Here is a 23189-nt window from a genome sequence, read left to right as displayed (position 1 = left end):
GCACCACCGTGCCCCGCAACCCCCGCGGCAGCTACATAACTTGAAGCAAAAATTGCTAAAAAATAAATAAATAATAATACACGAAAAAAGAATCCAGCCTTGGGTTTTCATTTGCATGGGCAAAATTAAAAAAAACTGATTTATTCATCAGTCATCGGTCCAGCTCTCTTTTGCCCAGGATGGCCAGGCAGTTTCATATTCCCAATCATTTCCCTGCACAAATGAGAAACAATTTTAAGTAAATCACGATCACAAATGGTAGACCATGACCCAATCAAAAACTTTGTTACAAAAAAAAAAAAAAATATATATATATATGGGGTTTCACGAAAGGTGGACAAATTCGATATTGCGAAAAGTATGCGTCACAACAACAAAAAAAAAAAAGGCTTGTGTCGTTTTGGTCCTGAGCCAGGGGCCTATTTAGGAAAAAATCGGGTGCTCGCGCGTGCGCAGAACGCTTCTCGGAAAAGGTCCATTATCCCGGACTGTAATAATTTTCCTAAATGGGCCCCTGGCCCAGGACCAAAACGACACAAGCCTTTTTTGGTTGCGATGTGTAGTTTTCACAATGTTGAATTTGTCCACTTTTCGTGAAACACCCTGTATATAACAACCTTGAGAACATTTCACAATTTAATATATTGTATAAAAAAGCTTGTTAAAACAAAGGCTAAATTTTCGCAGACCCAATTTTCTAAAATTTAGCAAACCAGAAAACAAAAAAAGCAAAAAAAAAAAAAGATAGCAAAGCGATAAAGGGATTATGTGCATGGTAACGAATACACAGCATACCACTCCCAATCGTGAAATTTCGTGCCCGTGAAATACTCCCGAAACCCAAACTTGGCAAAATTTGCAAAACATTGTGCCCGAGAGAATAATCATTTATGGTATTTTATTTTCAAGATGAATGCTTACCAACTTGCTATAGTCAGTGACAGGTTATGGGTTCAGGGGAAGCTCTTCCCACCTCTTTCCACTTTAGCACAGCGAATGCTGGAGAGCAGGCAACCTCCTATCCGGCGTTTGCTCTGCAAACGTGGAAAGGGGTGGGAGGAGCTTCCCCTGACTCTTAAAGGGGCACTGAAGTCATTTTTGAAAAAGGTCGTTTTTGATCTTATATTGTTAAAAAGGTGTTAGTTCCCGCGTGTACCAAGTCCTATATTACAAAACCGCCTATTCATCTCAGGGCAAGAGAAAAACATGTGGACTCTTTTTTCTCGCGGACTACGCTGTGTGGATCAATGAAAGCCCTACAATACGTGCAGATTCCGAATGATTTTATTATTACTAGCTTCGAAGAAAGTCTGATAGGTACACATTCGGATAAGACTCCTCTTTTTCAGCACGGGCAAAGCCATCGCTTGCAACTCGCCGACAAGCACCCTTCGTCGACCCCTTCACTCGGAAGAAAATTCTTCCCAAAAAGGGCGTGTCGCGATCTTTGAACACGCTTTTAACGAGGAAATAAGCTACGCACGATTGCGATTTCGGGTTTGCTGGGATGCAAAGAGCGTCTAGATTCAGTTGTCAGCACAAAAGGACGATCTCAGAATCAACTTCAGTGCCCTTTTAACCTGTCACTAAGTTGTCTAATACCAATGTAGCTCAAAAAAAAAATTTTTTTTTAGCAGTATATTTAAAAGGGTGCATGTGCAGAATGCAGGAGAGCAAGAAGAAGAGCTAAGCGTACCTTATACCGTAAGCAGTGCAAATAGAGAAGCAGGTCTCGAGGCTCCGGATCTTTGTACTTTCGACGGCACTCTGAACACTCTGCACGACGCACAAACTTCTCTTTGTTGAAGCTGCGATCTTTCATGGCAGCGTGAAATGCTGCTGCTTCATCGCCCTCAAGGTAGTGCTTCAGGCTGGCCGGAAAGTTGTCGATACTGGGGTCGTCTGAAGGCTCGACAATGTCCAACTCCTCAATGGCGTTTTCAAAGCTTTTGCTGTCGTCTTTCAAGTCTCCATCTGAAGGAAAATGTGGAGCTTACATTACATATCTGTTCACGTAATAGACTAGCTCTTTAGCATCTAGTGAGCACCCCCGGAGGGTTTAGCTATAGAATATTTAAAAAAAAAAAACAAATAGGTTCAACAGAGTTGAAAGCCTACAAACTTATAATGATAAAAACTGAGAGTGTAACAACAAACAACTTTACAACACAAATGCATAACCACGTGCACAGACACTATTCAATATAATGAGTCAAGGTATTGTTAAAGGGATACTTCAACAAGACTTTGACGAGCGTGTTGGGACAGATGTAACAGTAAGAAAGCACAAAACAAACAGAGGGACAAAAACAGACATGTACAAGCTTTCAGTTTACAACAACATATATTGGACGCCAGCGAAGTCTGCACCAACAACCGTCGGTGGGGAAAGGGGGAACGAGCAAGAGGGAGAAAAGAAGGGAGAGAAGGTTGAGAGGGAAGAAAAGGGGGGAGGGAAGGGAAGATAGCGTTTCCGCATACGAAGCTGATTGACGGCCGAAGGCCGAGGGGGGGTCTTGTTGTTCAAGGTTGTGCAATTGGAGTCCGAGAAAACGCCGGCCTCAGAAACACCAGTTCTGGTTTTGTCAACGAGAGGGATGGGGAAGCAATGTTATTCTTGGTGGTAGTCATCCTATAAGCTTCAATTATCTCCCTCCCATACAGTGGCGTCGGAACAGGGGGGGCAGGGGGGGCGACCGCCCCCCCCAGAAATGTTTTAGAAATGGCGGCTCGCGAGCTCGATATTTTGCAAATTTCTCAGAGTGCGATTTTTAAGATATTTCGGTGGCATGAATTTCTCGCATTACGAGTGGCATGATGATATTCATCATCATGGTATTAGTTATTCGAGGGCTCAATTATTTGAGGTTATTTTAAAACCAGAAATAAGCAGGAGCTTCTCCATTTCTGAAGCCGAATAAAGCAGTCCATACGCGCCTACGCTGCCCGAAGCGCATTTGATTTCGCAGTTCGAGGCTGCAGTAATCCCCTGGGCGTTGTGCCGTGCGGGTACCGCCGAGGACTTGGACATGTACTAACGTACAGAGGGGGCAGCAAAGAAGCATAAGCTAAAGGCCCCTTCAAACAAGACCACGCGATGCGGTCCTCCAAGAAGTTTCGAACACAGCAGCGAGCCCTGTCAACCAGCGTTTCTAGACGCGGAGACAGGCCTTCGGAAGCAGTTCTACGAAGCGTTAGATTGTGTTCGCGCCGAGCTTGCAAGAGGATTCAAGCAACCAGGCATGCAAAGTCTCGCACAACTAGAGCAAATAATTTTGTGCGCTATTCAAGAGAAGCCACAAACTGCAAAAGAACTTGAAAGGAAGTTAGGATTCCACGCTACTGATTTTCACCTGGAAAGCATTTCAAGGAAGCTGAACATGGTTCACTCGCTCTCAAGCGGTCAGATCGGCTCCGTACTCGAGTTGTACCGTGCTCTGGGCAGACAAGTCCCAGAGCTCAAGAGGATGATTACTGAGGTGATGCGCCTTGCGGCACTTATAATGACAGCAATGACACGCCAGCGTCAGCGGCATCAGCTGAACGAAGTATGAGCGCACTTCGGGGTGTCAACAATTACCTCAGAGCTACCATGTCACAAGAGCGACTGACTCAGGTGATGCTGCTGCACGTAAATAGTGAGTGAGAAGCAAAACTTGGTCTGAACTCTATCATCAGAGAGTTCGTGTCGAGGACGGCTGAACGACGAACCGTTTTCGGGCACCAGTGAGCTCTTTCTTATTTCACGCTGTTTGAAGACGTCAACATGGGAGAAAAACAAGATCACCACATTCCAAAAGAGGAAGGACATATATTCGATCTAAATAAACGTTTGTGAGCGTTTCGATTTTATATATCCATGTTGTTCCAGATGCTTCATCCCCCCCACCCCACCCCAATTCCGTTGCCCCCCCACCTCAGAAATACTTCCGACGCCACTGCTCCCATAGCGCTCCCGGTGCCCCCCGACTACTTTGGTCTCGTTGAACAAAGGCGTGCATGCCTGGCACTCCTTACCGTGAACTATAATAGGATGCAATGACCCCTCTGGCTGTGACGCGCATTCAATGTGGTGTTCTCGGAGGCGATCATTTATGCATCGGCCTGTTTGGCCGATATATTCCGCGCCGCAGGTCAAAGGAATCGAGTAGACTTTTTCTTTTGCGCATCGAACGAATTGAGAGCCGTGTTTTTTTGCACATGCTGGGGGGGAACTGGCGTTGTTAACCAGTTTGCACATGGAACCCAGTTTGAACCTGCATTTGAAAATTACCTTGGTGCCAAAGCGGGACGCGAGAGACTTGACGCGGTGCGCCACGTTATGCATGTAGGGAATGCAGGCGATCCTCCCCCCCGGAGCAGCCCGTGAGGTGCGGGGAGTCCGATTTACGATGAGCCTCTGCGTGACAGAACTGAGTAGGTCCATCGGGTAACCTGCCTTGAGAAGGCGGTTAAATTGTGTTTTCACACTCGAGGTTGAGTGGTGACTGCACGACCTGCTGCGTGCAGAGGTGATCAACGAAGTGACCACCCCCGTCTTAACGGACCTGGAATGGGAGCTGGAAAAGGGAAGAACTGGTTTCTCCGAACGTTGCCGAAAAGCCCAGCAGATACCCGTCGCAGACGTATTCAACCTGATATCTAAGTACTGCAGTCCTTCCTCCGTGGGGTCCTCTCTCTTAAAGCTGAGGCTGCCTGCCGCGCTGAGAAAACAAGGCGAAATAGAATGGACCGGGGTTCCTGTGGGGTGAATTACAAGATAGTCATCCACATAGCGCACTACCTGACACCCGGGCACGATGCTCCGTAGTTCCTCGTCGATTGTCCTATCAACGAAGGAAAGATAGATTTCACTCAGCACTGGTGCCAGGCAAGACCCAATGCATACACCTGATTTTTGAATAAACACTTCTCCGTTCTGCAGACTTCGCTGGCGTCAAATATATGTTGTTGTAAACTGAAAGCTTGTACATGTCTGTTTTTGTCCCTCTGTTTGTTTTGTGCTTTCTTACTGTTACATACTTCAACAATATTTGAAATATTCCTGTCGTGTTCAAAAATAGGTTGAATATGATCCACAATATCCGTAAATGACAATCGCACGTTTCTATTTTGAGCCTGGTGGCTGTATTTTTCGTTATAAACGGCCCACTCTGGCAAGCGCTCGGAGAAGGCCCAGCGGAGACCACGTGACATCCAACGCAATCGAACGTAGGTCGTCTCAAGACGAGCAAAGCTACGGCGAGGCTGATGTCGAGAGGATGGCCTAGTAGTTCCAGCCACCGAAGCGGCTGCTTTTGTACGAATTTTGAGTGACGGGTTAATCTTCTATAATCTTGTAGGGGGACAAAAGCGACTTCTGCGATACACAAAAGGCATTCTCGGGAAAAGGGGAGTTCCTCCTTCCCCTCTTCTCTCGTCGTGGCCGGAGGCAAGACGACCTCCGTCACCAGCTGTCAAGGTACCTAGACGGGTATTACAAGCGAGGCGTTAGCGACATCCATCAGGTGCTCTTTGCTAATCGTTTAATTTGTTTTAAAATTCCTTTTCGTGACTTTTTTAACAAGATATTGGTATGTTCGTAGTGATGCTGCTCCTTTGAACACATATAGACCAAAAAATGAGCGCCGAAATTTCGTTGTAGTATCCCTTTAAGAGTTCTCCAAAGCGTTGTAGGAAGCACGAGCACGAATGTGTGGCTCGGAAAAGTGCTTCGCTTCTGCGTGTGCTCATAGAAACAAAGCATTTGGCAGAACCGTGTCCTAGCCTATCGTAGCACAGGACAGAAATTGCGAGAGAAGTTGAACCGAGGAAAAGACAAGAAAACAAAAAGTATCTTTCCATTGATTTAGCATTTCAAGAAAAAAATGCTTTGCATTCTTCCAATCTTGTCCCTCTTGAGCGCCAAATCAAAAGGGAGAGGACTGCCACGAGGCATTGAACAGTACCTCTTTGCACTGTTCAATGCCCAGTGTGCTGGCGATGCCATACAAATAGAAGAGTATTGCAAGGAAAAAAAAAAGAGGCTCGAAAAAACAAGATGATAAAAAGAGTGCGTGAGAAGGAATTTGGACTCGACAACGACTACGACACCCTCAATACGATTATTCGTCTGGCACTGTAAAAAAGACATTAAATCACCTCACCCTGCCCCTCCACCCTGCTGCTACACCACTTGTGAGATGGTTTAATGTCCTTTTTACAGTGCCAGATGAATGATCATACCGAGGGTGTTGCAGTTGTTGTCTAGTCCGAATTCCTCCTCCAGAACTCTTTCGTCTTCTTTTTCCGGTCCTTGTTTTCTTCCTAACAATAATATCACAATATCACACTGAGACATTCTATAGGTACCCACCAGGTCCAAACTCCAGTTCAGGCCCAAGCCAATTCTCAAGTGTATGGACTTGTAGGAGATCTTCCACCAACTGAAATGCAGTATGCAAGACGATTTCAGAATGCTGCCGCAAATAATAGATATCTGTTACGGCGTAATTCCACTACTATACTCGGGGACTTTTCTTGGCCTTTCTGAGAAAAGGAGGAGAGTGCGTGCACAGCTTTAATCCACACTCCAAATAGGAGAGGGCACGCACGCTTGTACCTTTGACTGCATTGCCAAGTTGTCCCCAAGTATAGGCAAGCAAACGACCAACCTTGCTTGCCAAAGTGGCAAAATCATTTTTTCTTGTAAGGCATGTGCAGGGCATGTCTACGAGCAGTGGCTATAAAATATTTGTCTGGTGGACTAAGCCATCAGACGACACTAGAAAGACCATCAAGAACATTACTATACCTGCTCTTTAGTTTTCTCTGTTAGGCCACCTTTGGCCTTCTGGGACCCAAACACAGTGTGATTGTAGAGTGGATCGTTAACAATAGGAAAACCTAAAAATATAAAATAGTTTTCAAGAAAAATGCAACAGAAGTGGTCACTCCAATGACAATCTGAATAAGTTGATTCCTCCAATAGCATTGAAAAGAAAAATAGCAGGCTCACCTAGGTACTGTAGATGAACTCTGATCTGGTGCATTCGTCCCGTGAGGGGTTTGCCTAGAGTCAAAGGTAGAGCGCCTTTTCAATGACTCAGCCAAACATAAGAGAAAATTCCCAAAACTGCTACATCCCTAGACAACTTTCTAGAGTAAGTGGAATGTATGGATGCATGGACCATGCTGTCAGAAAACAGTCTGACAGGGTCTAGTATAAACTGTTTAATGAATACTGTATTAGAACAACATTACAAGCACTATTGTAACTAGTGCTTGTAATTTTCTTGTTACATACTACAAACTTGCAGTCTTGACTACTTCTAAAGCCAAAAGCAATTAAAATTTCATAAAATGCAAGCTCAACATGAGCACTGGCAGAAAGGCAAAACTTTGACGTACAGAGAACCACACTTGACTTCCCATTGAAGCTCAATTTCTTGAACTCCGTCTTGCACTCTTTCCCGTGCACACCCACGCCGCACACACCAATCTTCTGCGAGATCACTTCAATGGGTGCAGAGCACGTGACAGGTTCGCTGCAGAGCAAAAATTTGTTCCCAATGACAAAACAAAAAGTCAACAAAGTAAACATTGACTTGAGAAATATTAATTACAATTAAGTTAGACTCATGAGCTCAAAGTGTTGATATTCATAATACTATGCTCCATCCATCCTTAGAGCCATTTCACAAGAAGCAATTTTTCTGAGAAAACTCTGAGCCAGCAGGAGATCATCAATATGGAGAAAACAAATCCAGCAAATTATAAACACACAAATACAATACTGTACTATATTATTACTCATATTAAAGCATAAAATGCTATTTAATGAAACTTCCTAATCACCAAATTTTGTCCATCTGTCCGTCTGCATACTTCCTCGATAAATTTAGCAGAGAAATCGACGCCATGCGACATGACCATATTGCATTATGTTAGGTTACGTAATGTCAATATCCCTGCTAAATTCAGACGGAAATTTACATCATGTGACACAACAAACTGACACTGTGAATCACGTCAAGCGATGCGACATCACGGTCAATAGCTACAGTGAAAAACGACACCACAATGCCAAATCGCCTGATGTTACATGACGTCAAGTCACGTGACCAATGCCACATGACAAGTTATGCTGTTTACTCCTTGAAACAACTGTATAATTTAATCTAAAAAAATTTAAACAATCACTCCTTAAGTACTGCATTTCGTGCACCATAGGATTTCGGAGATTTAGGTTGCAAAGAATCATATTGAAAGCAGTGCACGAAACAACTCTCAAAATTTGTGCAAAACTATGAAAACCCAAAGAGCAACCGTCGGGCTACGGGTAAAAAAAGCAGACGAGAAGAAAAAAAAAGGTTATCCTTAGAGTAGGTGGCTAAAGTCAGAATTGGTGGTTCCTTCTTGCTACACCCAAAATACCCGAGTAAGGAAAGCAAGCAAGCTGGTTTACTAGCAACATTGTCCAAAACTACGAGACTGCGGAGAGGAAAGGACCGCAAAACAAAGATATGCCAGGCAACCATCTGCATAACCAAACATTATGTTGGGGGGTGGGGGGGGGGGGCACGAAGGAGTGTATTATGCAGGGGCATAGCCCACTGGCTATTACACCTAAGCACTTCTTACGAGTTGTGAATGCGAAAGCTTGCATGCCGTTCCTCCGTTCCCTCATTTCGCCTGAGGCGTACTTGCATTGACAATCAAGCGCGCGCCTGCTCCTCGCCACACTGATTTTGGGTGTGGAGCCGCTCCCTCGCGGAGACGCAGCGCCATGGGGTGGCGCTACTTGAAATTGACGTGCGGCGGCTTCTTATCACTGCCGTTTTGCGTGGCCTTCTGCATGGTTTCAAAGCTGAGATGCCTCAGATCGCGGCTTCGGAAATTTATCTGCCGCTTGGCGCGGCTCGCTCCATGGGAGACTTAATGCTTTAGCATTAATATGTCCTGGTCAGAAATAGTGCTGAAGAACACTTCAGTATCCCCAGTCCGTAAAAGTGAACTCGGCTGGTACGGTGCACAGTCAACAAAGGGGTGACGGCTCACTCAGGAAAACATCCTTCTACTCTGCAAAGGTACTCCTTGGACACCTGGCGGCCCTTCATTTCATTCTCCAGCTGCCGTGCCCTCTCCACTGAGCGGCCCATCAGGAGCACTCCCGATGTGAGTCGGTCCAGCCTGTGAACCGCTGCAACAACAGCCTTTGCAATCAGTACGTAATCACACACAAAATATAATGGCCTCATGGTGGTTACAGAACAATGTTTTCTGCTAGGGAGACATAAAAAGTCTAAACTTAACCCCTTAAGTGCCTTGGACGAGCGGAGCTCGTCGGCCACTTTCTGGCTAAAAATGCCGTGGACGAGCTCAGCTCGTCCAGTGGTTTTTTCGGTTGCCCTCAATTCCACGGACGAGCTCGGCTCGTCCGAGTAGTTTTGCGGCGCTGCTCATAGACGGCAGCACTCGCATTAGATGGCAAATATTTTTTTCGCCTCCGCTGATTTTTGCGTAATAAACTTTTCAAATTTTATGTGTAATACCAGAGGAGTAACAATTCAAAATAAAAAAAAACCTGGCACTTTTAGGTTACTTTTTGAAAAAAAAAAAGTTTGGCACTTAAGGGGTTAAAAGGAAGGCAACTGTACATGAACATATATTCTCCTTCAACCATTAAAGTCATTACTCTGCCCAAACTCTTTATTTTAAATTTCCCAGAAAAGTTATTTTACACAACATTTATGCCGTGAGACTTGCCTTGAATAAGGAGCGATTCCAAAATGCACTTCTATGTTGGCACATCGTCCCGAAATAGCAGCACGAAATATAAGTACATCGCAATACTCAAAATGAGCCTCACAATCTAAATAGTGCGCTAAAATTTGTTGTTCTTTTTCGGAAAAAAGTTTATTTTTTACACATTCTATTTAAGCACCTAAAAAAAAAATGGGGGGAGTTTAGTATTTTTTTAAAGGGTATTTGTGTTCTGGCTGTCCTTACAGAAACTATACTTAACGCACACTCCTTCCACAGTCTTTCAATAAGAGCTAGCAATTTCAATAAAAGGTAGCAGAATAAATACGGTTTGGTGTTTCTGGTTCAAATAATTTATTCAACCCTTAAAGGCCCAATGAGCATTTAAGGGTTGAAACATACTATGCCAAATTAATTTTTCAGGAATTAATTTGGCTCGTCGTCATGTGACTCTGTGACGCATTTCCTCATCAACTGGTCAGCTATCTTTGGGATTGCCCTGCGTTCTACTCGAGGAGAGTTCTACAATAAAGCCTTTTGAAGGTTAAAATTTAGTTCTCCTTGGTGGTCGGGTTTTGTGTGTCAAGTTTGCAGTCCTTAGAATATGGGTTTGGATTGTTTTCATTATCCAAAAATGTCCTACAACTTCCCAATGTATGAAGAAATTTTCTAGAGTTTCCACGAGAGCCAATGACAATATTTACGCATTGCAACCAGTGTTTCCTGAGTATATGACATATGCAGTGCTTTGAAATGTGGTATCAGTTGTCTTTTGGTGCTCGAATTTGACTGATTGACCAGCTTTAGCTATTGTAGTACTTAAGGGGCACTAAATCACTTTCTGCGATGGCCTATTCATGTTCATAACTTAATCTATAAGCTCTAAGCATCCTAAATTTAATCCATAAGCTCTAAGCATCCTAAAAATACAAAAAAAACTTACATTCATGAGTGGCCGATTTTTCTATTAATTATGACCATAAATAGGCTATTGTAGAAACTGCTTTAGTGCCCCTTTAACATTGGCAGTTTGCCAATTTCAAGTGTAAATGCGTGGCAACTTGTATGGAGAATCGAGTGCCTGTGGTAAATGATGAGAAGTCGTTCCCAAACCTGACAGTTATAAACAGAAAATAATGGGTGCGCATCAATACAGAAATCCTGGGAAACTAGATATGTGTCTTTATTACAATCACATAAAAGCAAATGCACTCTAGAATACCAGTGAGGTTCAAGGTTTCCTGTTACATTAACGCTAGGTAGAGCCTGTTCATATCTGCCTTGTCTGAACTTGACTGTGCAGGTTTCGTCATTATTTTAATGCTACTTTATGAATTCGTCTCGCAATAATTTAGGCCCAATCATAGTTTCCCGTTTGTAAAATCTCTCACGTAGGAGTTGCACACTCCCCATGACAGCACCATGATGAATACAACCACCTGTAAGTATTTGCCCAGTGATGACAAAATGGTAAATGATAAGACCATACAAGGTTTTGGGTTGAACGGAGATACTGCACATATCACAAAACTAAAAATAAAACACAAAAATATCCTTTCTTGATTGGAACAAGAAAAAGAAGTATGGCGAATTTGCAAACAATAAAAGCCGACAATGCCAAACCCTCAAACAATAAAAGCCGACAATGCTAAACCCTAACTATAAAATTAAAAAAAAAAAAAAGATAAAGCAACAGTTACACTTCTAAGAGGAAACTATTGGACTACACTTCCAAAAGCTGAAAAGTATGAATGAACTCACTGTGAAGGTTCTTTAGACCATGCTCCTTAGCCAAGATGAACAATATGGAATTGTGCCTGTACCTACCACATGGATGCACCTTGAAGGAACAAAAGACAGAAGATCAATTGAATTGGTAAAAGTCTGAGTGTAGGTACACAACCACTACAGCCCCCATTCTGGACCTTGCCAAGTAAAGGAAGAAACAAGAACAGAAACCTTACTGGTATAGATGGTGGTTTGTCGATCACAATCAAATCTTCAGACTGGTGCAATATCCTGATGGGAGCTCCAAGGACTGGAACTTCGTGTCTTTCAAAGAAAGAAAGCAGGATTAAGTTTCATATCGGTATGCTACTGCAGCACATTTTACAACACTTTGTGCTACCATTACCACTTGTAGCATATATGTTCAAAGCTATGCGGAGCGCAAGTTCGTGTGATTCTTTAGGGGTTATGTTTACATCAGAACCCTGAGCTCTGGTTGACTCTGATTGAAGGATGGTGGGTAGATCTCAAGGCAACTTGCTTTGAGGTCTACCCACTATCCTTCAATCAGAGCTCGGTGTTCTAACGTTACCACAGTCCCTGCAAAAGAAGCAGACAAACTTGCGCTTCACATAGAAATCTAGTAATTCAGGGCCCGTCTGCTCGAAGCGCTAACCGCGACTAAAGTTTGCCACAGTACCTAGGAGAGGGATTTTGAAATCACGTGGCTGGCTCGGTAGAGATGCGGGGAAACATGGCGGTGCCCCGGTGAGTGAGCACCGCTAGCTTTGGAACTAATATGTCGTTGTAGCTGCAATATCGGGCGCGTTAGTCAGCTACGAATGGTGCAGGATGCTTCGCTTTGCCTTACCTCACTTAAATAGCAAAGCATGAGCAATGACCTCGCCGCATTTTTCAGATAGTTTTTCGATTCTGGCCATTCCTAAGCCTAAATGAACGCGATAATTGTCGGCATGGCAACGCCTTTGGAAAGCGGATTGCCTTGACTCAATCGGCCGGGTATTGATAGCATACAAAAGCAGACAGCGTCCCAATAGACCTTTTTCTAAATTTCACAAGAACCAAGGTGCATGCCACGAGTGTAGTTACATGCGCTGCACGTGCTGGCGTCTGCAGTAGTAATTGTTCTAAAGCAAAAAGTCAAAACAAATTTAGCCTTGCACGCGCGTTCATCAAAGCCTTATTATGATTATTTACTTTGAATCTTTTATAAGAGGAAGGCAGGTGCGCGCGGACCGTAGAATTACACTTCCAGCGTTCTCCTCGATGTTTGGGTAATTTAGAAAAAAGTCTATTGGGACGCTGTCTGCTTTTGCATGCTATCAGTACCCGACCGATTGAGTCAAGGCAATCCGATTTCCAAAGACGTTGCCCTGCCGACAATCATTGCGTTCATTTAGGCTTGGGAATGGCCAGAATCAAAAAACTATAAAAAAAAAAAATGTGGCGAGGTCATTGCTCATGCTTTGCGATTTAAGTGAGGTAAGGCAAAGCGAAAGCGTCCTGCACCATTCGTTGCTGACTAACCCGCCCGATATTGCAGCTACAACGACATATTAGTTCCAAAGCGAGCGGCGCTCACTCACCGAGGCACCGCCATGTTTCCCCGCATCCCTGCCGAGCCAGTCACGTGATTTAAAAATCCCTCTCCTAGGTACTGCGACTAACTTTAGCCGCGGTTAGCACTTCGAGCAAACAGGCCCAGGTGTCGATTAAATATTTTAACCCAATAAATGGGTAACCCTTAGAGCAGGGGTCTCAAACATGCGGCCCGCGACTCGCTGGGATGCGGCCCGCGGGCTACCAGCTACGAGCCCTGGTTCCCATGCCTCGAGTGCTAGAAATGGTATGCCACCATAGTAAACTAATCTCGCCGATTCATTTTCACTCGAAAAGTAGCTCAGCTCTTTTAACATATTCACATAGTTTTTACTTATGTGTGTTCATTTGCCCTTTGTTTAGCTTTCTTTTTTGCTTCCCAGGTTTTTGTAATCTACAACAATTCCACTACTAGGATGCAAGCGCAATCTCTTTGTTGAAAGATGCACCTCGGCTGCAAAAACTCTCGCTCAGCAGGAGCAAGTGCCAAAGATAAAACTACTAGCTCAAGATTCTCGCCTTCAAAAAATATCACCATTAAAAGAGAAGTTTTTTTTCAGTGTTGCAATAAAAATTGTCAGAAAAGCAAGAACTGTCAAATTAACTGATTGCTCTTTAAAGACATGTTAAGCTTGGTTAATTCCCAAGTTAATTGAGCAAGGGGAACGACAGTGTACTTGCTCTCTTGTTCTATTAAGAATGCCAGCACGTTGACGGGACGGTGTCATTTTAATTCTTACCATATCAGGTAAGAGCAACAAAGTTTTCATGTAAACAAATCAGATCCAAAGATGCCACTGGCAGAAGCGAGTTTACAAAAAGCATAAAGCATGAGGTCTCTTCCCTTTTAAATCTTTTAACCTCACCAATCCCCTCCCCTCCTTCCCTCTTCTCCCTCTCTCCCCTCCCTTTCCCCCTCCCTCCCTCTCCCCTCCACCTCCCTTTCCCCCTCCCTCTCCCTCCCCCTCTCCCCCCTCCCCCCTCCTCCACCCCCCCCCACCCCCCCCCCGTCTAACGTTGGCCTTCGGCCTTTCTACTGTGGCCTCTCTGGCCCCCACACCCAAATGAGTTTGAGACCACTGCCTTAGAGGAATGCTGAACCGAAATTTGGAGCTCACAAAATATGGCTGGAGCGATAGGCAGGATGCTGCAAAACCACGGGTTTCCCCAGGAATTGAAATTGTTAGGGGGGGCATTGAGAATAGAGAAGTCGTTGCGAATTACGGGGGTGCCTTCAGAAAAACAAGGGGGGGGGGATTACCGTGCAAAACCCCAAACATCACTCATACAGCGATACCTCTAACAGGCGGCCATATTTTTTTGGAAAAGAAATGCGCGATTGGACAAGGCCGACGAGGCCGATGAGACACGCGACGTCTCGATTCTCAATCCCTCTCCTCTCCGCTTCATCCCCTCGAGCAGGTGAACCGAAGCAAGGAGGAGAGAAGCGAGGCCGCTTCCCCTCCTTTTCAACTGTTCGAAGAGAATCGCGACGTTACATTGCCTTGCTTGATCGCGCCTTTCTTTTACAAAAATATGGCCATTCGTTTGAGATATTGATGTATGAATGATGTTTCAAAGCTTGTAGCGTCCCATTCACCGCTCCTGCGGCCTTATTTTGCAAAATTTAAATTTCGGTTGAGCATCCCTGTAAGTAAATATTCAGTTTCATCCCCTAATAAATAAAATAAGCATCTTATTAATGTAGATTATGACATCTATGTAGCAGATGTGGCAAACTGTAGAATGCTCCGAATCGTGACTATAGATCAACCACATAAGCAAAGAGGTATGAAAAATATATGTCAAAGGAGGAACCCACATTTCTTGGCCCCAGGCAAAATTAGTTGACTCCTAAATTGGAATGCCAGTTGTGCACAGCACACTCATCAAATACCATCCACTTACCTGTGCAAAGTATTTGCCAAGAGGTCATTATCCTTGAGACGGTAGTCAACATTGACAGGGTTGTTATTGACTGTCACCAGGCCTGCCTTTATTGCATTCACCTGTAAAGAAAAGAAATTATCTCGATTAAAATGCACCTACACAAGTGACGTTTTGTAACAATTAGTATCACTTACATAAATTTCCTTCGAATGGGCCCTGAACTCCCGAGTGAACACATCGACCAGAAGGTGCCCAATCCAGCGACCCTTACAAAAGGTGGTGTAGGTGAAGTAGTAAGGGTACACCTTCCGAAGGCCTAAAACAAATGGCAAAATGCTAGCATAAATACCAAACTTCACAAGGGAGCGTAAAGGAGAATTCTGAACTGTACCCACCATACTGGAAATAGTAGTCAGTTTCACCAAACCTGTCACTTCCGAAACCAGGCCGCAGCTCCTTTTGCCCCTGCCTGATCTGAAATAATTGTGAATGAACACCAATAACCATATTCCATTTTAAAAATTCTGTAGCAAACAAAAAAAAACAAAAAAAAGAGCCCCAATTTTAGACAAGAAAGAAAATGAAAACAATATTATCACTTTAACAAAACGTAACTGTTGTACCTGAAAGTAAATTTGAAAAGAGTTAAGTGAAATTACATGGTACAGAAGACCACATAGAAAATGTACCCAACCTTTAGAAATAGCAACACTCTATTTGCTCAAATAAAAATACTCAAATTTTGTTTTGTGCATACAATCACAGACTGAAATTATCGTCTGCCGGATTCTATACTGTAAACTTTAATAGGTCATTGGGAAGCTGCATAATTCGTCATAAACACCAACAGAAATCATCTTGTGTGTGAAATGGCAATTTTTGGTTGCACAAATCACCTTTGCAAGCTGGACCTTCCTCCAGTAAGCCTCTGCGCATGCGTATAGCCTTTCTTCTGGCCCTGCTTCCCGCTATAGTTATTTTTGGAGGGCACGACCAAAATGGTCAGGACCCAGCTTCGAGTGCATTTTATTTATTTAGACGATTCTTTCTCAAGCATCGGTAATATGGGGCATAAGAAGCAATGAAAACCGATATAACGGCACAATGTCAATCTGTTCCGACAGGCGGAGGCATGTTTGGCCGCCCTTCATTTGTAGTTCGCAGAGAACCCCCACAGACGGCGCTCGTCACTTGAAAAAGGACCATTAAGTACAGCTTTTTTTGTCTGCTCTGAGCTACAAACACAACCTCAAAACCCTCATATCCTAAAATTGATGGGAAAGAAGCCAGATCACTCCCCAAACTTCGGTGTGCCAAACAAAAGCAGATTTTTACCTCCTCAGTTTGTAAAATATAAAACACACACACAAGAAAACTCTTGAGTAAAATGCTCAGCAGGCACCCACTCAAAATTTTGAGAAAATCATGTAAAACTGGGGGATGGGCACTTCTTGGGTCAACAAACAATATGTAAAGATATGTGCTTTATGTATTTTCCGAACATTACAAAATTGAGGGGCGTGCGCTTATCGTGGAATGGGCGGACGCTCGGCAATTTACAGTGTGTGTACACCAAAAATCTGGTAATTTGTGGTCACCCACAGTCAGGTTCGTACTAAGCATGTCAGTAAAGAATGACATACTTGTGGTCTAGAGAACTCGTAAGACAGCCGGAAAAAAAATACAAACACACTTAAGACTGCTAAAGTGCCGGAATGCGAAAGCAGTCGTATACATAGTGTATTCCTACAAGTTGCGCACCGCGCTAAGCTCGACCGTGCGGCCTCTCCGAAGTCTGCCCGGGCGGGCTCTGCTGGCTCTGCGGCCGTCCTCTCCCTCTTAACGGCGGCCGGGTCGCTGTGCCATGGAGAGGGCTTCTCTGTAGGGTGGCGTTCCTTGGAACTACACCGTGCGCCAGCCAATGGGGTGGCTGCTAGAGACTACAGGCTTCGCTACGCGGAACAGGAGAATTTAGGTGCCATTTGGCACGGCTTCAAAAGCTGATAATGCCGGTTCGCTCCGTTACAGGTAATGCTTTCCCAATTAAAAAAAAACAAAAAACCATCTACGAAAGAATGATGTATTTAAAAGCTGGCATCTGTTGGTTGATGAGGCAAGGAAGTGAGTATTCCGAGGAATGAACTCTCTTTAGGAGTGACCCCTGAAGATCATATTGAACTGTAAAGGCAAATAATTGGGCAGATTGGTATAGAACATTCTACTTTTTGCAAAAAGTAACTTCACACGGAGGGAGACACAAGGCAAACAAAAACAGCCTTCTATGTGGAACAATGTATACCGTTCTAAGCAACTACTAGAAATATACATAAAGAAAATAAAAGTTAGGGTTCGCAAACGTCTATGGTCACCATTATTATGAAAACTGCAGGGAGAAGCTTGAGCTGTCCCGCCTCTAGCGAGCTTCCTACCTTCAACGATGCTTCCGCATCTCATGTGCCTCAAGCATGCGTGCGCACTCCTAAAGGATGGCGGAAGGCATGCAGTACATGCTGGAGACCGGGTGTTCAAAAAACATGCCCTGCCGTTTTCATTCTGTCAGTGATTATGGTGCTAGATCTCTTGTTGTTTTCAAGTAGCACTTCACCAGGGGCACAGCCAGGGGCAAGGGTATGAGGACTCAGACCCCTTTCCCCCACCACTCCTGAAACGCTGTTGGGGGGCGGGGGGGGGGGGGGGGGGGGGGGGGGGGGGGCTTGGCACTATGCATATGCATAGTGCCCAGCTCTCCAGGTCATGGAGGTCCCAGCCATCCCAGCCCCCCTCTCCATGAAAAAATTTCTTGGCTACGCCACTGCACTTCACCTTAAATTTGCTCACACTTTTAGTTTCGTCATTCCCACGACAGAGTCGAGCGGCGGAGCGCTTTTGGCGCACATATTGATAGATGGCATTGGGAGCAGCGTGTAGCCGACCAGTGAAAGAAAACAGACGATACGCAGACAAAATCCGTTGGCAGCAAGAACGCCGTCGTTATGCAAACACATTTTTTTTACTTTGTTTTGTTTTTATTGCCCGCATTTACTTTTAAACCAAAAATACACTACAAAAAGACCATCTTTATTTTAGTAAATCACGGTCATCGCAAGCAGTCTTGATAACGAGGTAGTGCCACCTACCAATACGTGCGCCAAAGGCGCCCTTCCGCTCGACTCAGTCGTATGCGTCGCTGCCCGCCGTTGACCCTGGCAAGTTTTTTGGCCCTATTTTTTTTACAGAAAGGGAGCTACGCTTCACAATTTTACAAGAAAAAACGGACCTGTGAAATTTCGTGCAGGTGTCAATTTATACGGTCCATTTTAGATCGAGCCTGATGACTTCACACACCCTACAGATGCACAACGGAAGTATTACAATCACAGGCAGTTATACACAAACATGCAGCTCTGACGTCACGCTGTTGCATTGGCACTGCTATTGGCAGGGCGCATGCGCAGATGCTCCACTTGATGCGAATCCAATTCCTGCACACTCGCAGTGCCCACACCTCCTGTGGGCTTGTTTGTAAACAGCACGTTGGCCTACAAGTTACGCACAAACACGCTGTTTACAAAAATGCCCGTGTTTGCTTCTATCAGGTGTGGGAACTGCATGTACGCAGAAAACAGATTTGCACGAGATAAAGGATCAGCACATGCGCAGTGCAGACAGCAACGCCACCACAGTGGCAAGACGTCAGAGATTTGCGTTGTTGTATGCCAAGCGCAAGTTTGTCTGCTTCTTGTACAGGGGTTACAATGATGTCAGAACACCAAGCTTATATTGGCTGATTGAAAAAAAAAAATAAAAAATAGTGGGTAGACTTTAAGCCATCTAGCATTGAGGTCTACCCACTATCTGTCCAATCAAAGCCAATCAGAGCTCGGCGTCCTTCTGACGTCACCGCAACTCCTGCGCAAGAAGCAGACGACTTGCTCTCCACGGGAGATTTGCAGTTACATGGACCACTAATATCAGTATAAGGAATTCAACTTCTCAGAATACTTCACTCCTTTGTCGCAGTTAAAAGGGTGCTAGGAAAACATTTTATAATTTAATGATATTTACGACAATTTAGGCCAGGCGATATGTCACACCGCTGCGCCAAGTATGACGGAAGCACGACAGTGTTCGCGCTGCACGTGTTCGATTTTCAGCCCGTGCTCCTCGCTATCCAAAATGAGTAACAATTGTCGTGACATTAGGCAATGAAAAGGCGAACTGGTGAGCACTAACTTGACGACAGATCTTATGTAGCTACGATAGACTATCATTGATCCTTCACTGGTGTTCTCCGCATCGATTAGCGCGAACCTACTTTTTTGATGTCAAGTTCCGAGGAAACGTCTTCAGCTTTCCTTTTCACTCCGCAACCAGATTCAGTCTCTCGAGCCGCATCGGCCGCATCCGGAACTTCTTTTAGTGCTTCGCTCATGCCTGCCAAAGCGTGGACCCTGCGATGTACTACCGCTGCTCGCGTTACAAGACTGACCGGTAGCTGAAATCTGCTGGTAAAGTGTGTCATTCGTCGCCTCCGAAACTTCGGTGTCTTGACTGGATAGAGCCAGGATAGAGCACTTGATCTCTAGTAGAATTTGATCGATGCACTGCTGATTCCACTCTTGATCAAGGCCGAAATTCGGGAGGACAACAAATGTAATCTATCGGCGTTCGCACAAGTCTCACGCACAAACTACACAAACCCACATGCAGTTCAAAACTGTCTACTGTCCATGGAGGGACGGTGGATGGACAGGCTCTGTGGATGGATGGTCGAATGAGTTTTCAGACCAACTGATCAGTGTTTCAGAAAAGGAGGTTTCAGTAGGGTTGTTTCCGCGGGTTACACCGTTACACCCTCGTTTCCATACGCTTTAGATTTTAAGCCTTTTCGATGGAATAAATGGAGCAGAGTCCCGTTAATTGGGCGGCGGCTTGCGCCACCTAGCCAAAAGCGAACGCGTGCACTGTAGACGCGTTTATCGGGGGATCCACTAACGATGACGTCATGCGCATACCTTGCATTATTGCTCCGCCTCACTTCCACAGAGAAAGAGAGAAGAAGAGAAGAAAGAAAGAAAAAAAAAGCAGCAAAGTATGGGCCAGCTTTTATGATGGACATGGGGCTAATATATATATATATTTATTTAAGGCAAATCAAAATGCACACCCCAACATGAGTGCTCAATTTCATATCAAACCACACTGCAACCCCCCCCCCCCCCCCCCCCCCAGCCCAAATCTCCTCTAAAACAAAACAAAAAAACAAATATAGATACATATGTACAGCTGTCATTACAGCTTTTAGACATCTCAAATTATATATGAGGTTTAGAACACAAATGTTCAATTCCCTCTTCAGATATTATAACACGACTGGGACAAAACACAGTTTTCATGAATGACAGCGCTTTTTTCACTCGGAGGCAGTTCTTTAAGGTCGGAAGTTGCATAGCGCCACAACTGAGCAGGAGGAACCATATGCGTATGGAAAATCCCATACCAGCCAAAGCAAGCTCAGGGTGAATCCCTCCAGTCTATATTACACACACATATTATTAAAAAAAAAAAAAAAAACACAACCGGAGACTGACGAAGGGGACAAACACAAAACGTCTCAAACGCATCGTTTTGAGACATTTTGTGTTTGTCTCCTTTGTCCGTCATCTCCGTTTTTTTCAAATATGTGTAACATCAACCAGCTCCCCTGTTTACTTACTCTTTCTTCAATATATTACACAGCTTGTTACATTTGTGCCAACATGAAGATCAAGCTAAACGGGCAATAAAGTTTCAACCTCTTCTGGGGTTACGTCTTGCTGGCTGTGAGCCTCTTCTGGGGACACATCTTGCTTGCTCTGCACCTTCTTTATGTGCACCCTCTTGACATGCACCATAAGGTTACACTTCTGGGTGAACTGGCTGCCACAGATGTCACATCTGAATGGTTTCTCTCCCGTGTGCTTGATGAGATGAACCAGAAGAGCATTGTTTTGATTGAACGACTTGTCACAAAGTTTGCACTGGAAAGGCCGTTCCCCAGTATGAATACGCATGTGCCTCTTCAGTTGGCTAGGTTTGGCAAATGCCTTGGGGCAGGTCAAGCAACTGTACGGGGCCTTTTTCACTCTACCCTCCTTATTCTTGTGTGACTCGAGGTGCTCTTTCAGGTGGCTCGCTCTTTTGTAAGCCTTCCCACATGTTTCGCAGGTGTGAAGTCTTGTTGCACCACCGACTTCATTGACTCTCCTCCTCTTGACTTGCCTAGTTTCCTCGGTAACTTCGCTGAGTGTCATGAGCTCAGTCTCCACAATGTTCTCCTCGCCAATGCCTACGGTGCCCTCCGCGACCGTGGTGAATTCCTCCAACGCAATGCCGGCCGGCACCTCTTCTCTGGCAGGCTGTTCTTCTGCCACGTCGCCCGTCACTCCCTCAATTACACCTTCGGCAATTATGTCTCCAGAGACGACGTCTGCTTCCACCACTGCTGCATCTTGAGCTTCCTCTTCCTCTTCGATGACTGTGAATGTCACTCCTCCGTCACTGCCCTCCGACGTGACCACTGGCAGTGCGAGCGTCTGGTCCAAGACAACCGAGTTTCCGGAGCCATCTTGCTGGATCAAAAACGACGTTGTGTCCAGGTGCTGTTCCGTACCCCCGAGGTCCGCTGATGGAGTGATGGAAATGTTGACGTTCCCCTGCTGCTGTAGCTGCTGCAGGTGCTGCAGGAGGGCAGCGTCGATCTGGACTGTCTGGGTCGAAGGGTTCAGGCCAGTGATCTGGATACCCGGAGCCAACTGGAGCTGGATCTCTTGCATCACACCTTGGTTCAGCCCGTCAACAGCTACATCGCCTTCGTTGACAAGGGTCAGTGGCTGAGCAGCTTCTTCCGCTGGGGCAGGGCGGCTTCGCCGGCGCATACCTCCGCTCTTGAAGTGGGTCAAAATATGACTCTTGCGATGGCCGGATGTTCGGAACCGCTGATCACAGTGTGGGCACTTGAAGGGTCGTGAGCCTGTTGCAAAGGAGAAACACCATCAGCTTAAGTGAGAAAACACATGCCTTTTAAAACATTTAGACTCGCTGTAAATAACTCGTAAAAGAACAAGGTCCCGGATGATGAGATGAACGGTACTGTATACGTGGAATATAAAGGTTGACCGACTTTCTTTTATGAAAACAAATCCTGTATGGCATCTACTTCCTTTGGCCGCATGCAGAGAGCCAGACCCTGATTTACGGAAGAACAATGAGTCAGAGGACGTTAATAACGCTGGGTCTCCAATATGTAATCTGAGCTAGGGCTCCGAACACGTGACTGTCATGCTTGGCGTCCCAGCACAGGCTGTTTCACTTTTGGGTCCAACCATTACTGGTAACCTGTCTTTATTATAGTATATGATACATGCACCTCACTGTAATTTATGTGCCAAAATCTTTGTGCACTAGTATACATGACTTTAGTTTGGTTCATCCATTGAATACCACTACTGTTTCCAGTCACTCACATTACAAAACGAGTTTTATACTGCCAGCAAATTGAGTGGTCACATGCACCAATCGGGTAGATCAAAAATTGGTTTTCAGATTCAGCAGGGGTGTTGGCAGAGAGTTTGAGGAATCGGAACCAACGGTAGGTAAAGATTGTGTTGTAAATGATCTTTGCAAAGTAAAAAGTAACCAATAGGTTTTATACTTCAAGTAGAGCAAAAAGTACACCAGACAATATATTTCAAGTAGGACACTATTTGCCCTTTTTTGTTTGGCAACAAACTCAGTGGTACCATCCATTGGGTAGCCTACTTCCAGTCCACATATATTTCAACGTTTTTTATGCATCATATCTTTCACCATAACAGTGAATTACGTCTTGCAATTCCATAAGTGACGATTTCCCAAAGATAGCACATAGATATGTACTCGCAAGTGCTGTAAAACCTGCCGTCTAGTTCTGAACCGGAAGCGTTGAGGGGCTATATGCACACTGGCATCACCGTGCTTCAACTCACGCGAGAAAGAGCGAATGTTACGTGCAATATACTTTTATCAGAGTAAAGTAAAGTACTTTTTCAACACAATGTCTCTTGGTAACTGCTTGTTCCTGGTAAACATGTATGCCCTAAAAATCGACACCATTTATAAAAATAAAACACAACATTTGGGTTGTGACAAATGTTCCGTCGATACTGGCACACACACCTGGCCCCTCA

General features: G+C 44.8%; 2 protein-coding genes across 6 annotated transcripts in view; both read right to left on the bottom strand.

Annotated features, from left to right (window-relative positions):
• Positions 1-99: 99 nt before the first annotated feature.
• Positions 100-19862, bottom strand: LOC115317277 (RNA pseudouridylate synthase domain-containing protein 2). 2 transcript variants are annotated; one of them, XM_040206924.3, is made up of 13 exons: positions 19298-19862; positions 15378-15456; positions 15177-15298; positions 15001-15101; positions 11709-11796; positions 11506-11584; positions 9040-9181; positions 7390-7526; positions 6998-7051; positions 6794-6885; positions 6356-6425; positions 1697-1974; positions 100-213 (listed from the first exon to the last, which is right to left on the bottom strand). In XM_040206924.3, the coding sequence occupies exons 1-13, from the start codon at positions 19502-19504 to the stop codon at positions 148-150; spliced, it is 1515 nt and encodes a 504-aa protein (XP_040062858.1). In that variant the 5' UTR covers positions 19505-19862; the 3' UTR covers positions 100-147. The 2 variants fall into 2 exon arrangements, with proteins under 2 accessions (XP_040062858.1, XP_040062859.1); XM_040206925.3 differs by having other exon boundaries at positions 19472-19805.
• An 811-nt stretch (positions 19863-20673) lies between these two features.
• LOC8053449 (zinc finger protein 236) overlaps positions 20674-23189 on the bottom strand; it is a 42622-nt gene continuing 40106 nt past the window's right edge. For all 4 annotated transcript variants that reach the window (XM_029974331.4, XM_029974332.4, XM_029974333.4 and 1 more), the window contains exon 19: positions 20674-21994. In XM_029974331.4, coding sequence (XP_029830191.2) covers positions 20754-21994 — 1241 coding nt within the window. In that variant the 3' untranslated portion in view covers positions 20674-20753. The remainder of the gene's footprint in view (positions 21995-23189) is intronic.

The sequence above is a fragment of the Ixodes scapularis genome, unplaced genomic scaffold (assembly GCF_016920785.2).
Source record: "Ixodes scapularis isolate PalLabHiFi unplaced genomic scaffold, ASM1692078v2 PGA_scaffold9__187_contigs__length_104089568, whole genome shotgun sequence".
Taxonomy (NCBI): Eukaryota; Metazoa; Arthropoda; class Arachnida; order Ixodida; family Ixodidae; genus Ixodes; species Ixodes scapularis.
The sequence above is the reverse complement of the archived record's forward strand: the minus strand, read 5'-3'. Positions and strand labels throughout refer to the sequence as shown.